This window comes from Aulostomus chinensis, chromosome 19, assembly GCF_037954235.1.
Source record: "Aulostomus chinensis isolate RoL2024-O1b breed Wild chromosome 19, RoL_Achi_v1.0, whole genome shotgun sequence".
NCBI classification, from domain to species: Eukaryota; Metazoa; Chordata; class Actinopteri; order Syngnathiformes; family Aulostomidae; genus Aulostomus; species Aulostomus chinensis.
In genome coordinates, this window is record NC_141338.1 from 8728305 (window position 1) to 8749775 (window position 21471).

The 21471-nt window shown below is 40.3% G+C and overlaps 1 protein-coding gene across 6 annotated transcripts in view; it reads left to right on the plus strand.

Annotated features, from left to right (window-relative positions):
• brinp1 (bone morphogenetic protein/retinoic acid inducible neural-specific 1) overlaps positions 1–21471 on the plus strand; it is a 163769-nt gene that overhangs the window by 128991 nt on the left and 13307 nt on the right. For all 6 annotated transcript variants that reach the window (XM_086187161.1, XM_086187162.1, XM_086187160.1 and 3 more), the window contains 2 exons: positions 3858–3963; positions 21066–21302. In XM_086187161.1, the coding sequence (XP_086043287.1) occupies positions 3858–3963; positions 21066–21302 (343 nt within the window). The remainder of the gene's footprint in view (positions 1–3857; positions 3964–21065; positions 21303–21471) is intronic.

Sequence of the window (21471 nt, forward strand, 5' to 3'; positions counted from 1 at the left end):
CATCCATCCATCCATCCATCCATCCATCCATCCATCCATCTATCTATCTATATGGCTGGTGTATTGAGCTGACAGTACTTGAGATTCATTTTAATAATAATAGAGGGGCTGCAGCACTCAGTCCTGCACATTGGTATGGATTCTGGCCAGAATATTGTTACACTCTATACAGAAAACTTCAAAATAGAGCTGAAAATAGAACTTGTTGTGTACAACTTTTTTCGACATAATTCCCATTACATTGCTTACGCAACAGAAAAAATTGAGCCAAGAACTCAAATTTTCATTCAAATTTATTTCAAACGGTATTTGCAAACTCGCACACGTGCTGAACACAGTCAATGCAGCCACCTTAATGTCGTTAATAAAAGTAAATATATGCTCTCGTGTCACTCACTGAACGGCAACAATGTAGCTGCCGAACATACAACGTGATGATGTACTGGAGCTGCCGTGTGTGAGCTTTACCGCAGGAACCTGTAATACTGGGGGCTCAGGGAATAGCACGTTTAGAGATGGTTGCCCGCAGAAACGGGGGAAAGTCAGGATCTCATGTGCATCAGTTTACTTGCTTAGATCATTTTCTTGATGGCAGATGACAATTAGAGAGGATGTTCCAGAACTGTGGTTTCTGACGGTGGGCTGTGATACAGTCTGGGCCCAGTGGGAATCCATTGTTGTGTTCTGCTTAATAATCCAAATCCTCTATGTCCCCCTTGGCCCACTTCAGTCCTTTGATTGCTCCTCGTATTTTTATTACGTTATACTCCATTTTCATAATCTGGTGCACTCTTATGGTGTGTGCTGGAGAGAAAGAGAAGAGAGCCTAACAAGTGCTGCACACTTCTTTCCTAAGGTCATTGAGATTACCAGGGCTAGTCTCTAATCCATAAAGCTGGGTATGTCTGTTCCCAATTTGGAATAATAATTCTAAACTGGCTATGCAAGCTCATGTTTATGCACATCCATTAGCGCACGCTCGTGTGTGTAATGTGCATGTGTAACAACTAAAATAAATGTGCCTGAGCTTATTTGTGCATGCACCTGCTTTGCCACCTGGGAAGATGTCCGTCGGCGACAGAGGACACATTCACACTTTGCTCGGCCCCCATGGATCATGCAACACAACCTTTGGAAGGAAGTAATTCATCTGGCGATACGCACAACAAAAAGGGAGGAAAAAGCACCGTCAGCATCCATCAATATGATGGTGTGATGGGAAATTCTAACTTTGTCATCGATCTCAGGAACCCAAAGAAGATCATGATTTCAGTTATGAAGGAACTCGCTTGGTAATTATTAGCCAGTCATATTAAAAACTGCAATTAATGCATCGCATTCTCCTGTCAAATGAGAATCACAACCTCATGTTTTTAAAGCATTTGATGGACTGATGACTGAGCCAAGGGTCCATTGTCTATGTCTTTATTGTTCCAAATGCTCTGCAGGCATATTTTACCCTAAACTGGCCTTCTCTTTTTCCTCTCAGTGTTAATCCAACCAAGAAGATCCAGATGCATGTGCTGAAATGATATTATCTGATTATGCCTGCATTACTGGACTGATAGCATCCACTATTTTTAACCCACCTTGTGGGTGGTGACGCTCAAATGCAAAGATAACATGGAGCTGATATCTGCTGGACCCACAAAATACTGGGTTCTGTTCCCAGAGGCTATGTTGTGGGACGTAGCCAATGGGTTCCAGATTCGGTCCAACTCAAACTGGACTACATACAGTAAGTACATAAAAAGATGCTGGATTCTACTTTTCGGATCGGGATTATTGTGATAATGAGGTTGTGAATGCATGGAGGTGCTACAGGATGTTTCAAAGGTCCGGTTGTGGTATTTGACCCCAAGGTCTAACAGGTGCTCGGGTGAGGAGACAAACCGTATTGTGTCTCACATGAAGCCGTTGTCACGTTCTTTATTTTGCAGTCATAGTCTTTGAATTTAAATCTGCTTGCTTGCTAACTTGTTTGGTAGGCAACTCAAACGGTCTGCTGGAAGTAAATCTGATCCACCCGACTGTAAGGAAACATAATGCACATGATTTCTGTCAAAATCGTTTCCTCTCCCGGTGAGGGACCCAATCCAGCTGTGTAGCTCAACTGGAAGCGTGCATGTGAACCCACTCACTGACTGTGAAGTTAAATGGACGAAATAATGCATACAAACAGATATCACATTACTGCCCTTTCATACGACTTCTACATTTCCCACAATGACATGCAATATAGATTTATTCAAGAGCCAAGCCATTGAATACTAAGACTGTATAGTTCTCCTTCAGAGTATGTTCCTATCTGCCATCGCCACACACAATTTAGCATTTTCCCCCAAACAGCCTGATGCCAAGGGTACGATATACATCTGTCTAATTTCTTGCTTGTCAGCGCACCATCTGGTGCAGTATCAACATTAAAGACAGGAAAACACCATCACGCTGTCAATTACAGACACAAAGTGGAGCGCGCATGAGCCACCGAGGAGCGTCAAGTGTTGGACATCTCACAGACGAAGTGGTCATTTCAGTCTTCCATCAATGTGATGTTCCTGTCAGGTTCCACGGGAGCAATGAAACCCTCAAGACTCTAACTCAGGGCTTGGCACATGTCAGTGACGAGTTTTAAGGATTTAAAATAGGGATGCACTGATTTATGGAACAACCTTTAACTTAACATTCTTTCACATCAACAGATAAAGAATTCATTTGTTTATTCTTTGTGTTTCCCTCCCCTTCGCTGGATTCTTTCCTCTCACTTAAATGATAGTCAATCATGTTTTTATTTTCCAGAACATACAGTACGATGTGATACTAGCTACAGGTATATCCAATCTGGTCATTTACAGTACAACCTTATAGCAATACTAGCTTACCAAACAGGGGCCCTTCAAAAAAGAAGAAAATTCATCCCACACTTTAATTTTAAGTGCATCCTATCTCGGGTTGCAAAAAGTGGAGGGTGTATATTTTAAAGGTGCCTCTTCACATCGGAATGGTGTCATTATTTCTTTTGACAGCAGCTCGGGAGGGGCATGATGGAGCTACCGTTATGTCTCAGTGCAGTTCTTTGGCAGAGAGCAGGCACTTCATTCAGGAAAAAATGTCCCTCCGAGTGTCGTAAAAGTTCTTTAAAGCGCAGAGATCCCATCCTGGTAGCAGGCTGGACGTGTCAGCAGCATGTAAGAGCGGGTGCGCCCCACTGCCACACACCCTTACTATATTATTGCTTCATTGTCTTTTGGGCTTGTCACAACAAATGAATAACTGACAAGTTATTTGTTGTTTTTATTTGTTATCTTACATTAGTAACTCTCACATTGTCACAGATAAACGGCTATGATACGATATACGTCAATGCTTCACATCATGGATTGAACATGTCAAAATAGAGCCATAAATCCAACTTATTGGGACACCTTGCTCCTGTAATGGTGTGTGTGTGTAAGTATGATATAGCAAAGCTACAACACGTCAGTCTATACTCTGGCACATGCGTGGAGATGACGGCCAGCAGCAACAGCGACCAGAGCAAGTTATTATGATTATTCAGTTTGATATAAATCTAAATAAGCATTGTGCAGGCTGCCTTCTTCTATTTATACACTCTTTTAAGTTAGTTTAGATATTTGTTTTTTTTTTAAATTTTATCGCACATTTCTTTATGTTTTATCATCGCCACTTTATTTACTGCTCGGACTTGTGATGGAAATTTGATTCTGTTTATGTGAAAACATGAACACACAGTCCCCGAAGGCGCTTAAAATACACGCGCATGTGCGCGCACGCACACACACACACACACTTGCTTCGAAAATACATCTTTCAGTTGGATTCTGTTTCTCTTGCAGGTGACAGAGACACGGACAGGACCACTTGGGTGCAGTAGCTATGACAATCTGGACTCGGTCAGCTCCATCCTTCTGCAGAGCCCCGAGAGCAAGCTTCATCTGCAAGGTAAACAAACCAATCATATCAGGATTTTCCATATGGTGCCCTGTGATACTGGACATCACAAGGCAGCATGGATGACTCCATTTTTTTTTTTTTTTGGCACCTCAAAATTACAAACAGTGATAAAGGATTTTTAAAATCGTTGCTAGGATTTGATGCTACATTTCTGTCTTTATATGATGTGCGTTCATGTGCACGTCCCTCTCTACTTTAACACTTTTTATACACTATTGATTTTTATCAGGGAAAATGTTAATATCTTAAAACAATGTCATGCAGGAACACTGCAGACAGCAGCGGTTACTGAGGGAACAGAGACTGAGTTATGAGAGATTGGTAATCTACGGTCAGGTGTTTGAACAAATTGATTATTGAAACCAGCAGGAGAATCTCAGTGACGCATTTTCAGTCCAACCCTGCTATACGCTTCTTGTCCTCCTCTGAAGAGATCATTACTTGTCCTCTAAAAATCTGAGAATTATGTGGTTTGTGAAAGAAGCTCTTTTAAGTCCTCAACTGCCACTTACCCAAAGGACTCTATAGGGTTTTGAAGAAAGCTTTATTGTCATGACTAAGCCTTGTTTTTTGAAGACTTTTGTCACAAAACTGATAGATGACAAGCCTGGAAAAAAGGGCCTTTCTTATGGTTTCATAATAACTCAAAGTGAAAAAGCTTTTCAGATGAGTTTTATATAATATAAAGTGATATATTGGTTTCATGTGGAGGTGGTGCAGTGGTTAGCGCTGTCACCGTACAACAAGAAGGTTCCGGGTCCAAGCCCTGGTACTCCAGCTTCCTCGCACAGTCCAAAGACATCAAGAGGGGACGAGGCTGATTGATACTCTAAATTGACCGTAGGTGTGACTGTGAGTGTGAATGGTTGTCTGTCTCTATGTGTTGGCCCTGAGATGGACTGGTGACCTGTCCAGGGTGAACCCCACCTCTCACCCAAAGGCTGCTGGGATAGACTCCCACGACCCTTAACAGGATAAGCAGAAGAAAATGGATGGATGGGCGGACAGATGGTTTCGTGTGTGGAATAAATGTGTGTTTATAATGTGAAGGGGGATGTTCAGAGTTCTTCAAATATTATTATTCATTTTGTGTTTTGTTTTTCTTAAGAGCAATTTATTATTTCTGGCTTGAACTAGAAACACATCTGATGGGGGTGTCACTTACTTCAACAAGCATAGCATTTTCAAAGTGATGGCACTTCACAGCCTATGAAGGGACACGTTGTCAGTGGGAGCTTTTTAAGGTATACAAGCTGCTAAAATAATACGATCCAATTAACTGCGCTGCGTTCTGTCATAAACACAAGTGTCCATGAAGTAATCAGTCTTCATCACCCCTCAGTGAACCATCGACTGTGCGTGCGCCTCTCAAGCTAGAAGTGTCCTAGCAGGCATGTGACATTTGCATAAGTTAAACCTTTTCATCGACTTGGGTCACAGGCCGAGGTCTGAACCAAAGTCCCGTGTTGCGAGGATTAAAGTTTTTTTTTTTTTTTTTTAAAGGGCGAATATGACTTTTTCTATTGTTCCCAGGAAATTCAGTCATCGTTCGTATAACGTTATCTGACTCGACAGGGAAATGCATTTTAAAGCTGCTTATTTTACTTTGTCACTACGATTCTCTCCTTTAAAAAAAAAAAAAAAAAAAGAATGAAAAAAAAAAAAAGTACTTCCAGCATGTGAGGACAAGGATTTTCCTCTTTGTCAACAAATGTAAGCAGATGACGGAGAAACACAGATGGTCTTTATTATTGTATGTTTATTAGAATTCACCTAGAAATTCCAAATTGCGCGTGGTCGAAATCTGGAAACAAAACAAAACAAAAACAAAAATCAGATGATATGTTGAGTGGTGTTTATGAATGCTGATTAAATATTTTCGGACAGAGTGGCAATTACTAGAATTTCTGCGGAGGGGTTCATGCTTTTATCCAGTTCCACATGCACATGTACATATTTAATTTTACCTCTGCCAACAGCTTTGCAATTTGCTAGCAGCATGAATCATAAATCATTTCCATCATTTCAGAGAAACTAATAACACATATTTCAAATCAGAAAATACCAAAAAAACTGATGTGAAGGGCTGTGGCTGTGTATGCAAGAACGTATTGGTTTTTCTTAACACTTTTCTCAGTGGGAGCTATGCAGCAGCTGGGGGCGGGGCTAGTTACTTCTTGTTCAGGTGTTATTATTCCAGATAAGGTTTTAACGAATTAAATCAAAATCACTAACCGGAATGCGATTCTCCCATTTCTTTTTCTTATGCTTTTGTAATTGGTCACCACATCCTCACCAAGCTGAGTGCTCAAATGTTGCAGGAGAGCTGTCCTGCATTGATTTATCTGACCCATTAGTTTCCCTTTAAGGGTACATTCAAGTGTTGAGACATGGACTTGAAAACAGTTAGTGCTGACAGATCAATGCAGGCATCATACATAACTCAAAAATTCCAAACAAGGGCACAAAGGTGAGGACACCATCAAACCTCTTCTATTTGGCTCCCACAATTCAATCATAATAGAACTCTCTCTCTCTTTCTAACTCTCAGGAGCTTGAAATGTGTCCAAGTCTTCTGACAAATTCCCTCCTTGATTCTGTTAAATGATGCCGTAATTTCAACCCTTGTTGCTTTAAAGTAGCATTTTGAATTTCTTTATTCCCTCATTTCCTTACAAAGTGAGTGTATTTTTAATCTAGTCCTGTCAGTGCCAAGAGACAAAAAAAAAAAGAAAAAGAAAAAAACCCACCCACTCCACTCAGCCTGTCCTTGCTGCATCTGAGAAGCCACTGACATGTCTTTTCTGCACACTTTGATGCTCATTGTCTTAGATGATGAGGTATTTTCTTCTTTAACCAAAGTGTATCGTGTTGTGTCATATCAGGAAATCTCTATGGGGACTCGAGGTACAGTATATATTCAAGGATGCACTGCATTAATGCTCCTTTTCTTCTTAATAAGACTTTTCAGCAGCATTTGGTAAGATAATGATAGAAGGAGACTCAAGTTTAAACTTGGAAAACTTAAATAAATGAATGAACAGGGGTTTTTTTTTGTGTACAAAGAACAAAGTCAGACTGGGTGAGAAATTGTTCATATTTCAGCACCAACACTTGTCCATAAACATGGTGGAAACAGGCAATAATGTGAGGCATCAATAGAATGAATGGGAAAACTGACATTCAGCATGTTAACATGAAGAAAGCATGTGACATTAAATCTATAAGTGAAGCCAGAACACTCTGACAGTATGCAGCAGAAAAGTGGTGATAAATCATGAAGGTTTTTTTAGCTTTGCCGCTCCGTATATATACACATATATATATATATATATATATATATATATATATATATATATATATATATATATATATGTGTGTGTGTGTGTGTGTGTGTGTGTGTGTGTGTGTGTGTGTGTGTATATATATATATATATATGTGTGTGTGTATATATATATATATATATATATATATATGTGTGTGTGTGTGTATATATATATGTGTGTGTATATATATATATATATATATATATATATATATATATATATATATATATATATATATATATATGTATATATATATGTGTGTGTGTGTGTGTGTGTGTAAGTAATTACTTTGAGTATAGTTAAGGTACATATTTACAGACCATTTACAGGTTTGTCCAGCCAAATACAAGCTGACATACTGTAATTGCACATGTATAAAGAAAGACTTGGGGGAGGATTTAAAACTTAGCTGGATGTCTTTCAGTAAAGTGCCACTTCCAATAAGGGAGAATACTGTACATTTATTTGGAGAATTTCCTCTCAGTTGTTATGCTGTCATGGTTTTTACCAGAGATTGAGAATTACTTTGCAACTTCGGCACCTAAGTCTCCAAGTCGCACCTAAATTGCACACACAGTGACTTAGGATTTCACGTAAGACCCAAACTCAAAAGACTTCAGACTCAAGTTTGGGACTCAGGAACAATTGTATTTATTTTTTTTCTTTTGCCCAGTGAATTTAGTGAGTTACTGTAGGACTGACGAGCCAAAACTTATTTCATTCTCAGTGCGCTTGTGTCGTTATCCATGTGCACTCTGTTCCCATTGACCTGACAGACACTTTAGCACCTCATGGCGAGCACGTCCCTTGGAACCATCGTGCCATTTGTCATATCCTTTGGATACAACAACTTCCCTCAGGCTCTAAAACAAAAAAAAAGAACACAAAACAAAACTGCAGAGTGCAAAGTATGAGGCATGAAAATAACAGATCACCAACCTTAAAACTCATCCCAAATGGTCAGCCACTTGTTAGCAAACGTTAGCGCACTATCTTTTTAGCATCAGGCTGCTGTCCCATGTTAGTGCATTCCAAGCTCTATAGCTCAGGACTTATTGGAGGAGGGAGGATAATACAGTCCATTCTTTCAATATGGGTAAGCTCTGATCAAGCCAGACCTACAGTAGATGATCACTCATTGCCATCATCAGATTGAGACTGAACGTCAAAGACTTGTGAGCCTCTCTGTTTATTACCAATGACACTTATTCACTCACCTTTTTGTGATTTTTCTTGAGAAATAGCTAAATCTTTTCTAAGCCCCGAGTTTTAAGAGGCATGTATCTTCACATAAAAAAAACTGGCTGCAAATTTACAGAAATAATGGAAAGAAATTAAATATAGATAACAAACTCACAAATGATTAGCATGCAATTTTTTTTTGCTAGCTAACTGTGTTGCAGAGCCACTGCAGATGTGTGTTTCTTTCATTAAATTTCATTCTCTCTCTTTTTTTTTTTTTAAAGGGATTGATGCTTTATCAACCATTTCAGGAATAAAGTTGTAGCAAAGAGCTAACGGTGTCAATATTTTTTGACTGTGGCCCCCTTCTCCTCCAGCAGTGATTGAACAGCGTTAGCTCTTCATACTGCAGCTGTGGAATTTCGTTTTAATGAATGAATACGATGTATAGCATGATTAGAAGAATACAGTTAACTCATCTTGTACAATGATCAAAAATACATTTTAAAAACAATACCAGAAGAAAAAAATTGATATAAAAATACAGCTATAGCTATCAAATTCTGGTGAAGAATGTGCCCGCCTGGAAATTCCTTCATTATTTGCTTTTTTTCTTGTAATTATAAAATATCCCTGACATTGGGCAGGATTAGTCAGGATCAAACTGATTTGTGTACATTCCATCACTTCAGATGGATGAGATGTCACACGCAGGGTCAAACTTTTAACAGCATCCATCCTCCGGTGAAGTCCTGGCCTCCCTGATCGCTGTCAGGATATATGGGTGAGACTGTTTGTAAGACATGTTTACCAAAGTCAGAAGGTAATCTTCTGTCACTTCATATTTATAGTACAAATATATGTCACAACCGTCTGCAGCCCATTTGGGTTGATTATTATTTCTTTAGGATACTGCAGAGCCTCACTGTATTTTGCTCTGTGGGTATGTCTCATTAATGTTGCGGCAGTACCTCAGTTACATCCCCATCGGGAGACGAGGGGAGTAACAAAGGTCTCCTCTGCCTTTAAGGTGCAGGTGATCAATGATGTCCGAGTGTCATCAGGTGTGCTCGGAGCGGAGTAGCCAAGGGGAGGTGTAGCTGAAGAAACGTACTTCTGCATTAACTGGCTCTGACAGCCTCAAAGCCTCGCTGATGTTCTGACAAGTGGAAGATGACCGCACAACCATGTTTATGGTTAGCTAACGGCTAACATTGCTGTGAACTAGCTGTGGGTCATCTCAATATATGTAGAAGTGATTATGCTTAATGTGGAGATGCTATGTAACGTGGTGGCACCTTTGATATTCTCCAAATTTTTAAAATTATAAATGTTTCTTTTAATTACCTTGCCTCTACCGATAGAGTTTCCATATTTCATAGAAACAATGGTCTCTGAGCAATTGTTACATGCTGCAGCTTTCGTCTTTTGTAAATGAATTAACTTATTAAAACCTTTAATCTAGACCGGCTATTTTAATTGGTTATGCATTAAATAAGAGGGTCGATTTAATATGCAGTACGTTATGAGTTACAGCAAGGATGCAGTAATAGAAAATCCACTCCATTTCATTTTTTTAATTAAACTCTTAATCATGCTTTTTTTCCCCCCTTTCCTACCTCTATTTTTCTTTCCAAACCCAGTGCATTATCTACCTTGAAGCATAAATATAACCGCAAAACTTTGTTTAAAATATGCACGAGAAAATAATTGTGACCAAACATTTTATATTGCTTTTTTTTTTCTTTCTTTCTTTCCTTAGTTATTTGCTTTGGTGGGATAAGCTGGAGAAAAGTTTGACACAGCATTCTGGTGCAAATCAAACAGGCAAAAAAAAAAGAAGAAATAAATAGGAAAAAAAAAATAAGCCGGTGAATTTACTTGTGGTCAAATTTATCTTGGAGACACTTTATACCGTCATTTCAAAATGACAGAATTTCAAAAGGGAATATTTTTCTCGCTCCCTCTCTTTCTCACCCCTGTGGTCGGCTCTTTGTGAGCTTGTGAGGCTGTGAGCCACAGATAACACAATGCGGATATGACACTCGCTGGATATGCCTTCTGCTTTCACTTAGATTTGGATGAGAATGCTGTAGTGGAATCTGACATAAAGGGAACTACCTATCAAAGCCAAAACTCCATCTCTTTCCTACTGTTTTTTTTTTTTAAATAGTTGGCATATTAACCGACACCTTGAGCTTTCTGTCTTTTTTTTTTTCCTTTTTCCCACCCATCATCATAATTAAAGGTGGCACTGCAATGACTTTTTTTTTTTTTTTTCCCCACATTACATTTCATGCATGACGATGCACAGCTTTGATCCATCAAACGCCAATCTTTCCTTTTCTTGAACTTAACGTGGCCGGTGAAGTTTTAGTTTAATAACTGGGCAGGTTTAGTGTCAAAGTGCAAACTATATGCATCGTTTTATTGGCAGCAAACTACAAGAAAAAAAAAAAAGGGGGCGCTCAAATGTGTTATTAGAAGAGACTATTTCAAGAACTCATCGATCCTTGTCAGAACAAATAGATTCCCTCTTTCGCTGTCTCCAGCTTTCACCCAAGGCAAATTAAAGAATAACCTTGCGTACACACAGATGTCTGGATATGTCATTATTTCCAACAGAGCCAAAAACAGATGCCGCATGTGTAAACGCTTCAACCCAGTCCGAAAGTTTTAGATTCAATAAAACATAGATGTATTATTCATCTCTTATTGGTCAAAACAAAAGATACGCAATATTGATATTTATTAAAATAGGGATTAAAATACCCATTTGTTCTCCCACATGAATTTGTTTTTTATTTGTTTTTAGGAAGAAGCCGAGAAAATCAGGGATATTAATTTGTCTGTATTCTGCATCTCTCCAGTGGGACCTGAAACTAAAATATCCTATTGAGGGTTGAGAATTAAATGAAAGTGGGAGTAAGCATTTGGTAGTTAAATGGCCAGGATTTTCATTGTTAAGCTTTCATGGTCGAGAGAGAAGTCTGGTTTTGGACAATTTTAACTTCCTAGTTCTTTCCATCTGTTCATCAACAGTTTTATTTCTATCACCACCTCAGTTACCTCATGGAACATTACAAATCGGGAAGGTCTGGAGCCAAACACGTACGTAGAACTTTCTCCTGTGTTTGATGCGCCCTCTTACTGAGGTACTCATGGTTGGCTTGAGGGGTGGCATGGCTCAGAGATGGAGTGGCCATCTGGCAACTGAAGGGGTTGCTGGTGTGATCCTCACTTCCCTCGGTGTCCAAGTATTCCTGAGCAAGATACTGAGCCCCTAATTGCTCCTGATGGTCCTGCGATGGACTTGCGACCCGTCCAGGAGGAACCCCGCCTCTCGCCCAATGTCGTGACCCTTAACGGATAAGCCATATAGAAAATGGATGGGTGGTTGGTTTGCAGTCTCTAATTCTTACAGGAGCACAAAATCTCCCTGTTAGTCTTTAGCTTTTTAAGGTGTGAAACCATGTATCAGCCTACATTGGTAAGCATGAGAAAAGATTTAGCAAATATATTCCTAAACAAACATCTGATTGAAAAAACAAGACATGTCTGGGTGTCTGTATGTATGCCTGCGTCGCCGTTGCCTCAAGGAAGTCTGGGACCGTCATTTCCGCCGGTCGTCATTTTTGACCCTGAACTTCACAGCTGTGTAATAAAGTTAACTCCTCTGCTTTTCCATAATTCATTGAATGTGACGATCAGCGAAGTTATTATTCCGAGGCCTAGTGTGGCAAAATATAAGGCCTAGAGGCAATCCACACACACACACAAAAAAACCCACTATTTATGATTTATGAAATTTGTAAATCAGTCACATTTGACCGGAACACTAAAGGAAGGTTAAATTAACTTAGTTTAAAGAGACCCAAAATTTCCCCCATGACAGTGGCCGTGAAAAAAAAAAAATGTTAACAGGCAGAAACATCAGAGCCGACTCGAGCTGTGGGTGGGTGGCCATCTGCCTCGACCTGGTAAAAGAGAGAGAAAAAGACAAATTGTGAATATTTGTCATTTATTTTAATAGATGGGAATTAACATACAGCAAAGACTTGTATAAAGATAAGCAGGGCCTTTCATTAAATCATAAGGAATGGAAATTATTTTGTATTTGATATCCAACACAAACAGGACAAAACATGTACCACTGGTTGAAAACCGGTTCCAAATGTTAGCTGGGGCGAAGAAGGATAAAAGGAATCTTCATGAACCATTACCTTGGAAGGTCCCAATCACCTCCATATGGTTGTCATAAATTAGCACAAAAACAAAAGCAGAGTAATTTGCTTTTCTCAATCCCCAACACATGCTTTCTTTCCTTTCTCTTTTTCCAGTTTCCTCAAGAGCCTATCTTGGAAGAGCCATGAGCCTATCTTGGAAGATTTATGAATATGTTAGAATAGCCTGAGCCAACAGTTTTCAAAGTGGTGAAGTGAAAATAAATTAAACTGGCCCTGTAGGCAAGTCGTGCTGAGGGTGATGAATTAGATACTCATTGCTCTGTCGCTCGATGCCTGTCCTTCTTTTCAAGTGAAGATGCTGACGACATTATGAGGAGGACAAACAAAATACAAATCAATTAAGCGGTTCATTTTTGACTGACTTGTTGAAAGAAAGAAAAAGATTTGGAGACGAAAGCATATCAGTAAACACAATGTCCTTGGTCAGCAGAGCAAAATGGAGAGAAATATTTGATGAAGAGCAAATGTTGGATGAGCGCAACAATAAACACGAGTATTTTCATCCTCTCCCGCCGACTTAGTTGCTGCTCTCTTTCACTGCATTTTCCTTATCGCAGTTGAGCTTCTTGTTTATCTTCTTTCTCAGACCCACTTCAGAACTTGAAAAAAGGATATTTGATCATGATAGCAATTGCACAGTTGAAAAGACAAGTTGTTTTAACTCAAAGAAGATGGGGGTAACTTCGGTTCTAGTTCATAGATCGTCCGAGGTATCAAACCACCTCCTGGAACAGCCCCTGAAATGGACCCATGTAACAGTTCCCCTTATAAAAAATATGCGTCCTTTTGCTCAGAGAACTGATAACGGTGGATCATTTTCAAGATGGATGGCTGCACACATTTTTTCCTTTTTTTTTCTAACATGGTTAAACCCCAGCACCTGATGAAATCTTCTCATGCTGACCTGCAGGTCAGCTTTCTATTGGAAGTGGTCAATCAAGAGTGAGTTTCCATTTGGACCGGCACGACCATAAATCTCCTCTTCTCCCTACTCAGTCCTGCCAACTGCAGACTGACATTTCTGCAAGTGCCATGGCTGCCTGCACAGTCTTTTTACTCATTCTGTCACATGCTGTTTCTTCACTTGATTGGAGGTTTATTCATCCTTTTGTATTTAGAAGGGCCTTTAAAGTATTGAAGGCTTCTATCAGTGGTTTTCAAAGTATAAGGTAGGCTTCCCATGGGGGTTCCATACAGTTTCAGGGTGATCTCAGTGATTGAAGATAAAGAGAATATTAGTTATCAAAGGACATCATGTTGAAAGACCTAAATGTATGTGAAGACGTAGACAAGAGATAGAGTAGTTACAGGGGAAATATTACCATGGCTGCTCCCTTCGGCTCAACTCATCAGTTGGGTAACCTCAAGATAACCTTCCGATAAAGATGAGAGGAACACGACTGCTGTTGTTGGAGCTCTTATTTTAAACATCTTTTTGGCAAGAATGTAGATTTTTAGATCTCAAACTTATGGTTGTTCATCTAAGTGAAGCTATTCTCTGACTCGGACTATTAGCGATGACCAGTTGGTTCCATGTCCCAGCGAGCAAGGCGAGCGGCCAAACACACTAGCTGCAGTCAGTGCCACCGTCAAGAAAAGCCCCACCTAGTTTGCTCACCATCCTGAAATCTGCTACTGGTTCAGATGGCTCCTGTTAAACATGAGCTACACTGTAATTCCTTTCCATAAAAACACAAACTTTATTGAGCTCGCTCTCCCTGCAGCAGAGCCTATATTGAACAGCTGAATCCAAAAATTGTTAATCGGGTCAAATCTGGATTTGCTTTCCAAGAGTCCAGAACTAATAAATGACTTAAATGCATTTGGTATAGCTCTGGAGTTATGGAAAACAGCTGACATTATATTCATCCTTTTAGTATCCAGAAACGGCATCATACATGGCACATGGCAAGCGGCAAAATATGAATCCATCACATCTGCGCGTTGGAGCCACTTTCAGTTTGAAAGCTGTGTCAAAGGGTAGCAGCGAGTTGGTGCCACTTGTTAGAATAAATGTGTCACGCTGTGCGTAGCCTGTAGACTCTAAAGGTAAAGTACCGGTGTTTCTGGTGGAACTAGACTGCACTGGCCTGGTGATGGGTGTGTTAATGGTGTTTCTGTGCAAGTGTACCACTGGAAGAGGAGCAGAAATTTACATTTCCGACTGCTTGTGTTGTATTAAACAGAGTTGGCCCTGATGAATACTTGTGACGACTGTTGAGTCACTTGGCTCTGGAGCGAATGCTAATTTCATTGTTTCCCACTGAAGACAAAAAAACAGATGTTAGTAGGCGTTCGTATTTTTTTTCATTGTTTTGTGTTGTTTTTGTCCGGTGTAAAAGAGGCAGAAAATGCTTTATGGCAAGCCACACAATTCATTTCAAGAAATAGTTAAAGAACTTAACTTGCATCCTGATTCACTCTTAATTTCAGGCTATGGTTTGTTTAGAAATCAGCATATTGTTGGCATATGTGCCCCACGAATGGAAAAAGACGAACATTATTTCTGTACACAAGAAGTTGTATGTAATTTCTGCAGTAGATCTCAGCTTTTGATCTGAGACTGTTTACAGCACATCTTGACACTTTGAGGGCAGTTGTATCATTTATAGCTGAAATGGAAATGTCAGAGCTTGTCATTCGTCTCCACCACACCCTTCCCTCCCCTCCCCTCACCCCCCCCCCCCCCCCTGTAAAACATGTGATTTCTGCAAGAGCGTGCGCGAACATGCACGTGGGGGACTAGTACAATATCACACCAGTCGAAGCTCTGCTGCTACCGCTGCGCAGGGACACAAGGCAACACATGATGGAATCGTTTGAACCGTGCAAGTGATGTGACGCCAACAGAAACATCTCTAATTGCAGTGTGATGCATTTATTCCCCTCAGTTTTACTTCAGTTGCTAAAATTCTGTTTCACAATTGGGCATTATGCCTACAACAAAAACAACAACAACAAAAAATAGCTCTGACTTTGCAGACAGGAAAAGGAAAGTAAAACTATTTGTGAACTCACTTTTTCTCTGATTCCACCTCGGCATCTGTAACCAGTGTGCAACACAATTGGCAATAACTCAGCACCGCAGAGAGCTCATCTGCCTCTCCAGACAGCCTGCCCTCCTCAATCCAACAATTGCTGCAACATGCAATTTTGGCATTTCTCTTTTTCACAAAGGCAGGAGCAACATGCTCTGAATGCCAAAGCAATTTTTATATATAATTTATGCTTTTACGGTGATTACCACACCTACATCCTTGCTTGCCTTTTGTGTAACAATATGCATAAGCGTGTTTCTTCAAAGCTAACGCTATATAGAGATATTGTGTGAAACACAATATGCTCCTGTTCTTCGCAGATACAGTCTGGTGTATCACATGTGCAGGCACTTGTGTGTTGGGACGTTTAGGAAACAGGATTTTCCACTTGTCCACTTATTGTTTTGCTGATTCAAATATATGCTTTCCTGAGGAGGTGCGTCTATATATTTCTATAGTGCCGAAAGGAGATGAAAGGGGTGGAAATATGTAAGTTGCCCCCCACACACATTTATTGCCACACACAAACTCCTAAATAAGGTTGTAGTACAACATTTAAAGTTGACAGGCCCGTTTGACAACACAAGGTGCTGGCTTCCAGAGTGCTGAGAACACTTATGATAATCTACTATAATCTACCCAGCACAGACACATCAACACATTATCCATTTGAATGCTAAGTACAGCTCATTCTTAAAAAATGCTAACATATTCTGAGAGCTGAGAACAGCTCCAGTGCAACGTGTTATCCTCTGTCAGGTCCAACACACACTGTCAGAGAAGCGCCTTATGCCAAGAAATGAAAAGTGGATAAATAGCTACTTAAGCTGCACCTTTATCTCATAGTTATGGAAGAGGAGCTCTAGTGTGAAATGGGCCAACGCAGCAAATCTTAGAACGATATGCCTCCTCTGTCTTAAGTATCTGGGGATGGGGAGACTGGGAGAGGTCCGACCTGTGGAGAAACAGCCGGCAATATTCCAGTTCAGGAGTCTGTGGTTTTGTATCATGGCTGCAACGATAACCTCCAATGGTAATTTAATGCCCTATTCAAGTAATGCACTTTATTGCACCAGTGGATTAAGTAATGATTATTTTGCAAAATTGCACCCACGCAATGGTCAATTAGTCTTTAATGAAAGTGTAACTTATGAGGCGGAGCATGGCATTGCAATGAGCAGGCTGCCGCTTGCCAAAGCAGTTACAAGCCTCAGTTGTGGTCTACACTCCCCATCTATCACCACGTAAAAAAAAAATAGAGCACTCTCGAAAGAGACATAATAGGCAAAGTCACAGTCTCCATTTTGATGGAATATTTCAGGGCCTATATAGAGCCATCGTACATGAATGAAATATATCAGCCCTTGATGTATGTAATGAGGTTAAACTGCCATTTTGAGGTGCTATTTATTTAGAGCAGGCTAGGGGTTGCAGGAAATTATGTGCACTGACGGAGCATGAATTTAGAGGTTATCAGCTGCATGGGAATTTCAGTGTACACCTTTCAATTCATCAGCAGCTCTTTAATGATGTAAATGTAAGCCCCAACTCTGTCATCAAGTATTCTCCAGCAGCATACCTGATCCAAGATGCATAGTCCTCTCACCTTGTGTCGTTCCCACACAAAAGCCAGCAAAGATAAATGTTTTTCTTCTGATTAGTTTCTCATTTCATTTCTTTTTCTTTTTTTCTGGCCCATAGACTCCAGTTCTCTTACACATTCCCTGCCACTGCGCTGGCAAACATTGATGGATTTAGTTTTATTGCATGACATAATTTCTGCACTAGAGTGGGAGGACAAGACATCAAATTTCCAATACTTGAGTACGTGCTCAGCGGGAGAATGTAGTGGAGAGCAGAAGGGGTGAAGAAACAGGAATGAGGGGAGTGATTGATGGAGTGAATGGGAGCCAAAGGATGATGTGGGACCAGTCAAGGGGCATGCGCACGAGTGTGGCGGGAGTAGGAGTGAGTCTAATGAAGTAAGACAGGAGAGAGGTGTGCAGAGTACAGAGAGAGAGAGAGAGAGAGAGAGAGAAGAGAGAGACTCAGAAGGAGAAAAGGGAAATATACAAAAAAAATAAAGAAATCGGAAAACAAGAGATCACAAGACTGATAGAGGCAAGTTGAGTTTCCCGAATCGTTCCTCCTGCAATCTCCCAGCACACACGTTGATATCAGAAAGGGAAATGTGTATGTGCTTGATGGCGGGGTGGGGATATGAGGTATGGATGGAGAAAAGAGAGAAAGAGGGTGGGCTGAAGCACTCTGTATTATTGTGCACCCGGCCGTTGGCACCAGCACTGTCAGTGAGCAGCGTTGATCCGTGAACTTGCCATCTGGATTCTCCCACAAATCACATTAAAGTTTCAAGCCCAGGAATACATCAAGCTAAATGAATATTGGATCCAGGGGCCACAGACAGGCCCGATGGAGAAAAAGCCTCGTGCAACTCAACTCTTTTGTGGTCAGACGTGATCCATCCATCCACTTTACTCCCTCCATCCTTCCCTCCTTCTGTTCCCTTCAACAGTGATGGACAGTGCGTCTGATGAGGTGTAGAAAGGAACTGAGTGAACTGAGGTACTACAAGAATAGGCAGTTTACTGTAATAAGCAGAAACGTATTGATGTTGTAGTACATGACTCCACAGATCTTTACTGAAATATGGATATATACTTTATATAGCTTTAAATATGACACCATATAGGCTCAGAAAATTACTTTTCTCAAAAAAAATTTGCATAAAAAAGACCTCCAATCACTCATTCTAAAGAATACTACTCACATCACATAGCAGGTTCACCTTCAGTGCAGCAATGTCAGGAGCAGCACCCCATCAACCGCATCCGAGTTGCTTTTATTACCGCAACAGCACTTGGGACAAAATATTTCTACTGGATTTTTCCGTTAGCTGTTAGTATTTTTATGGCTCAAAGGTAAAATTGAGCGTTGCTGAGAAAGTTCATTCATAATTGGGTTAGCTTTACTACTCATACTCAGCTGCTTTTTATGGCTTTCTTGAGACTGTTAAGGCCATGTTCTACTATTTCCTGTAACTTCTTCCTCCTGTCAGACTTAAGATGACAGATCATGTTCAAATATAGGATGCTTCCCTCTACTTGTGTGCGGTGTCAGGAATGTTTTTGGTTCACACTTTGTTAATCGAGTGGAAGCATCGCGAATATTTCTTAACAATGTTTACCTCGGAAGATGGGACTGCTCTTAATGTAAGCTCCGAAATATTTCAGATTAGTATCTGTCTGTTAACCACTGTCCGCTGCGTCAGCTTGATGCTGTTTTTGTATGATGACCTGTTTAGTTTTGTTTAAACTCCATCCATCTTCCATCATCATCTTCCACTTATTCCTTACTAGTAAGGGTCACGGGGGGCCTGGAGCCTATCCCAGCATCTACGGGCGAGGGGCGGGGTTCACCCTGGACAGGTCGCCAGTCCATCATTCACAGGCACAGTCATGCTTACGGTCAATTTACAGCTTTGTCAGCCTTGTCAACCGGACAGAACCCACCCATCCACAGGGAGTCTACATACACAGAGACGAACAACCATTCACACTCACATTCATACCTACGGTCAATTTAGAGTATCAATCAGCCTCGTCCCCTCTTGATATCTTTGGACTGTGGGAGGAAGCTGGAGTACCAGAGAGAACCCACACAGGAACAGGGAGAACATGCAAACTCCACACAGAAAGATCCCGCGCCCGAGCCGGGACTCGAACCCGGAACCTTCTTGCTGTGAGGCCACAGTGCTGACCACTGCACCACCGTGCAGCCCTTGTTTAAACTCCAATTCTGGATTTATAACGACATTAAAATCTCTGGCTTCGCTATTCACCTTTTGAAGTCGGAAAATCAGGTTCTCTAATGAGTGTATAATTGACAACGGAGACATTGCTTTCTAAACACAGTATGGTTTTACTTCTTCATGTCAGAACTAACATATTCCAGATCTTGTCAACACCCTGAAAATAATATCGTATGAATGATACGCCTACTTTCCCTTTCATTTTAGCTACATTATGTTGATTTTGCATCTATGGATTTCTTTTTTTACCTTTAAGGGGGTGGGGGGATAGGTGAGTGGAAAAAAATAAATAAAATAAAGCAATCATTCATCATTCAATAATGTGTAATGTTCTGGTTCCTGGTTGCATATTTTTCTGCTGAAGCACTGTCTGTTCTCAAGTAAACCCTATTAAGAAAATATTGCTTCGCCAAGATGCTGTTCCATACAAGAAGGGAAAACTCTATTTAGTTCTTTTCCAGTCCAGTGGCTTGTAAAGCTAGGGATTTATTTTCCAGGCCTGGCCTGAAGAGAAAGGCTTTACTGTGAGTCGAAGCTTCAATTCTAGTAGATCTATTGGGTGAGATATAGATTGGACCACGGTCTAAAAATTATAAATATGTTGCCAGCAGAGTGAAAGCTGTAAATTGGCCTTTAGATTAGAAAATCAACGACTGTCATTAGTGTGTGATTAGCAGATTTCTGCAAAGTTGAGCATGAAAAACACAAGAGATGGCAACTCTCATTGTACACAGATGGGAAGGTAAATGTGTCGCGCACATGCATGCATGCCAACAACTGGAAATACCTCTTTGCCAAATAAACCAACACTGCACACAGGAGGAGGCATCAATCACTGTTATATGTTGTCAAACGAATACGCAGAGGGACAGTCAGCCATTTTTCTACCATTTTCATATTTGACATACCTTCTTATACTCTGAGCGTACACATACATTTGATATAGGTGCATATTGGATGGGGCAAAATATCAATAATGCAATATATTGTTTGTTTGGTTTTTTTTACATTACAGCAGCCCGTCTGCATTTTCTCTCACCAGTTGTTTCAAGAGATTCTCATATTAAATATCTTATGCAACATATGTGTGTAATTTCTGCTTTTTTTTTAGAGGTATTTCTCCTCACTTACTAAGATATCATAATGTGTTCATGGTTTTGTAAAGTATTTATCATTGCGGAATCAGTATTTTGAGATCCTATCTTGAGTGACCGTATCTTGATTTACAGTGTTTCTATCAATAATGTGTATTTGAAGATCATAAAATGTTTGCCAACTCTGCAAACTCTTACACACAGTTATACATTGGTGTGAAAGTGTAGATAGTCTGTTTATTTTTTTACATGTTTTATTTGCTAATTTTTGCATTCTTAAAAAAAAAAAAGGGAACTGAACAAAGCACGGATGCACTTTCCCCCCTTGAGCCGTATTTTCACTTTCATTGACCCACCTGTGTTTGTGTTACAGGTCTTCAGGTCATTTTCCCAGAATACCTGCAGGAAAAATTTGTCCAGTCAGCTCTGAGCTACATTATGTGCAATGGAGAAGGAGAGTACCTGTGCCGGAACAACCAGTGCATCTGTCAGTGTGCAGAGGAGTATCCCCAATGCAACTGTCCTATCACCGACATCCAAATCATGGAGAACACTCTGCTGGGGATGTCTGAATCCTGGGCAGCCTCTTACAAAGACTTTGAGAACTCTGGTGAGCTGGAAAATCCTCCAACTTTGATTGACCAGTTGCATTAAAGGTACAATGTGTAGTATTTTTTTTAGAAATAGGCTGCTGAGGTTTTTTTCTTTCCAGAAAAAAAAAATTCTTTGCGTATTAAATCAGAATTCTGATGAAGCGCATGAATCAGAGGACATGTACT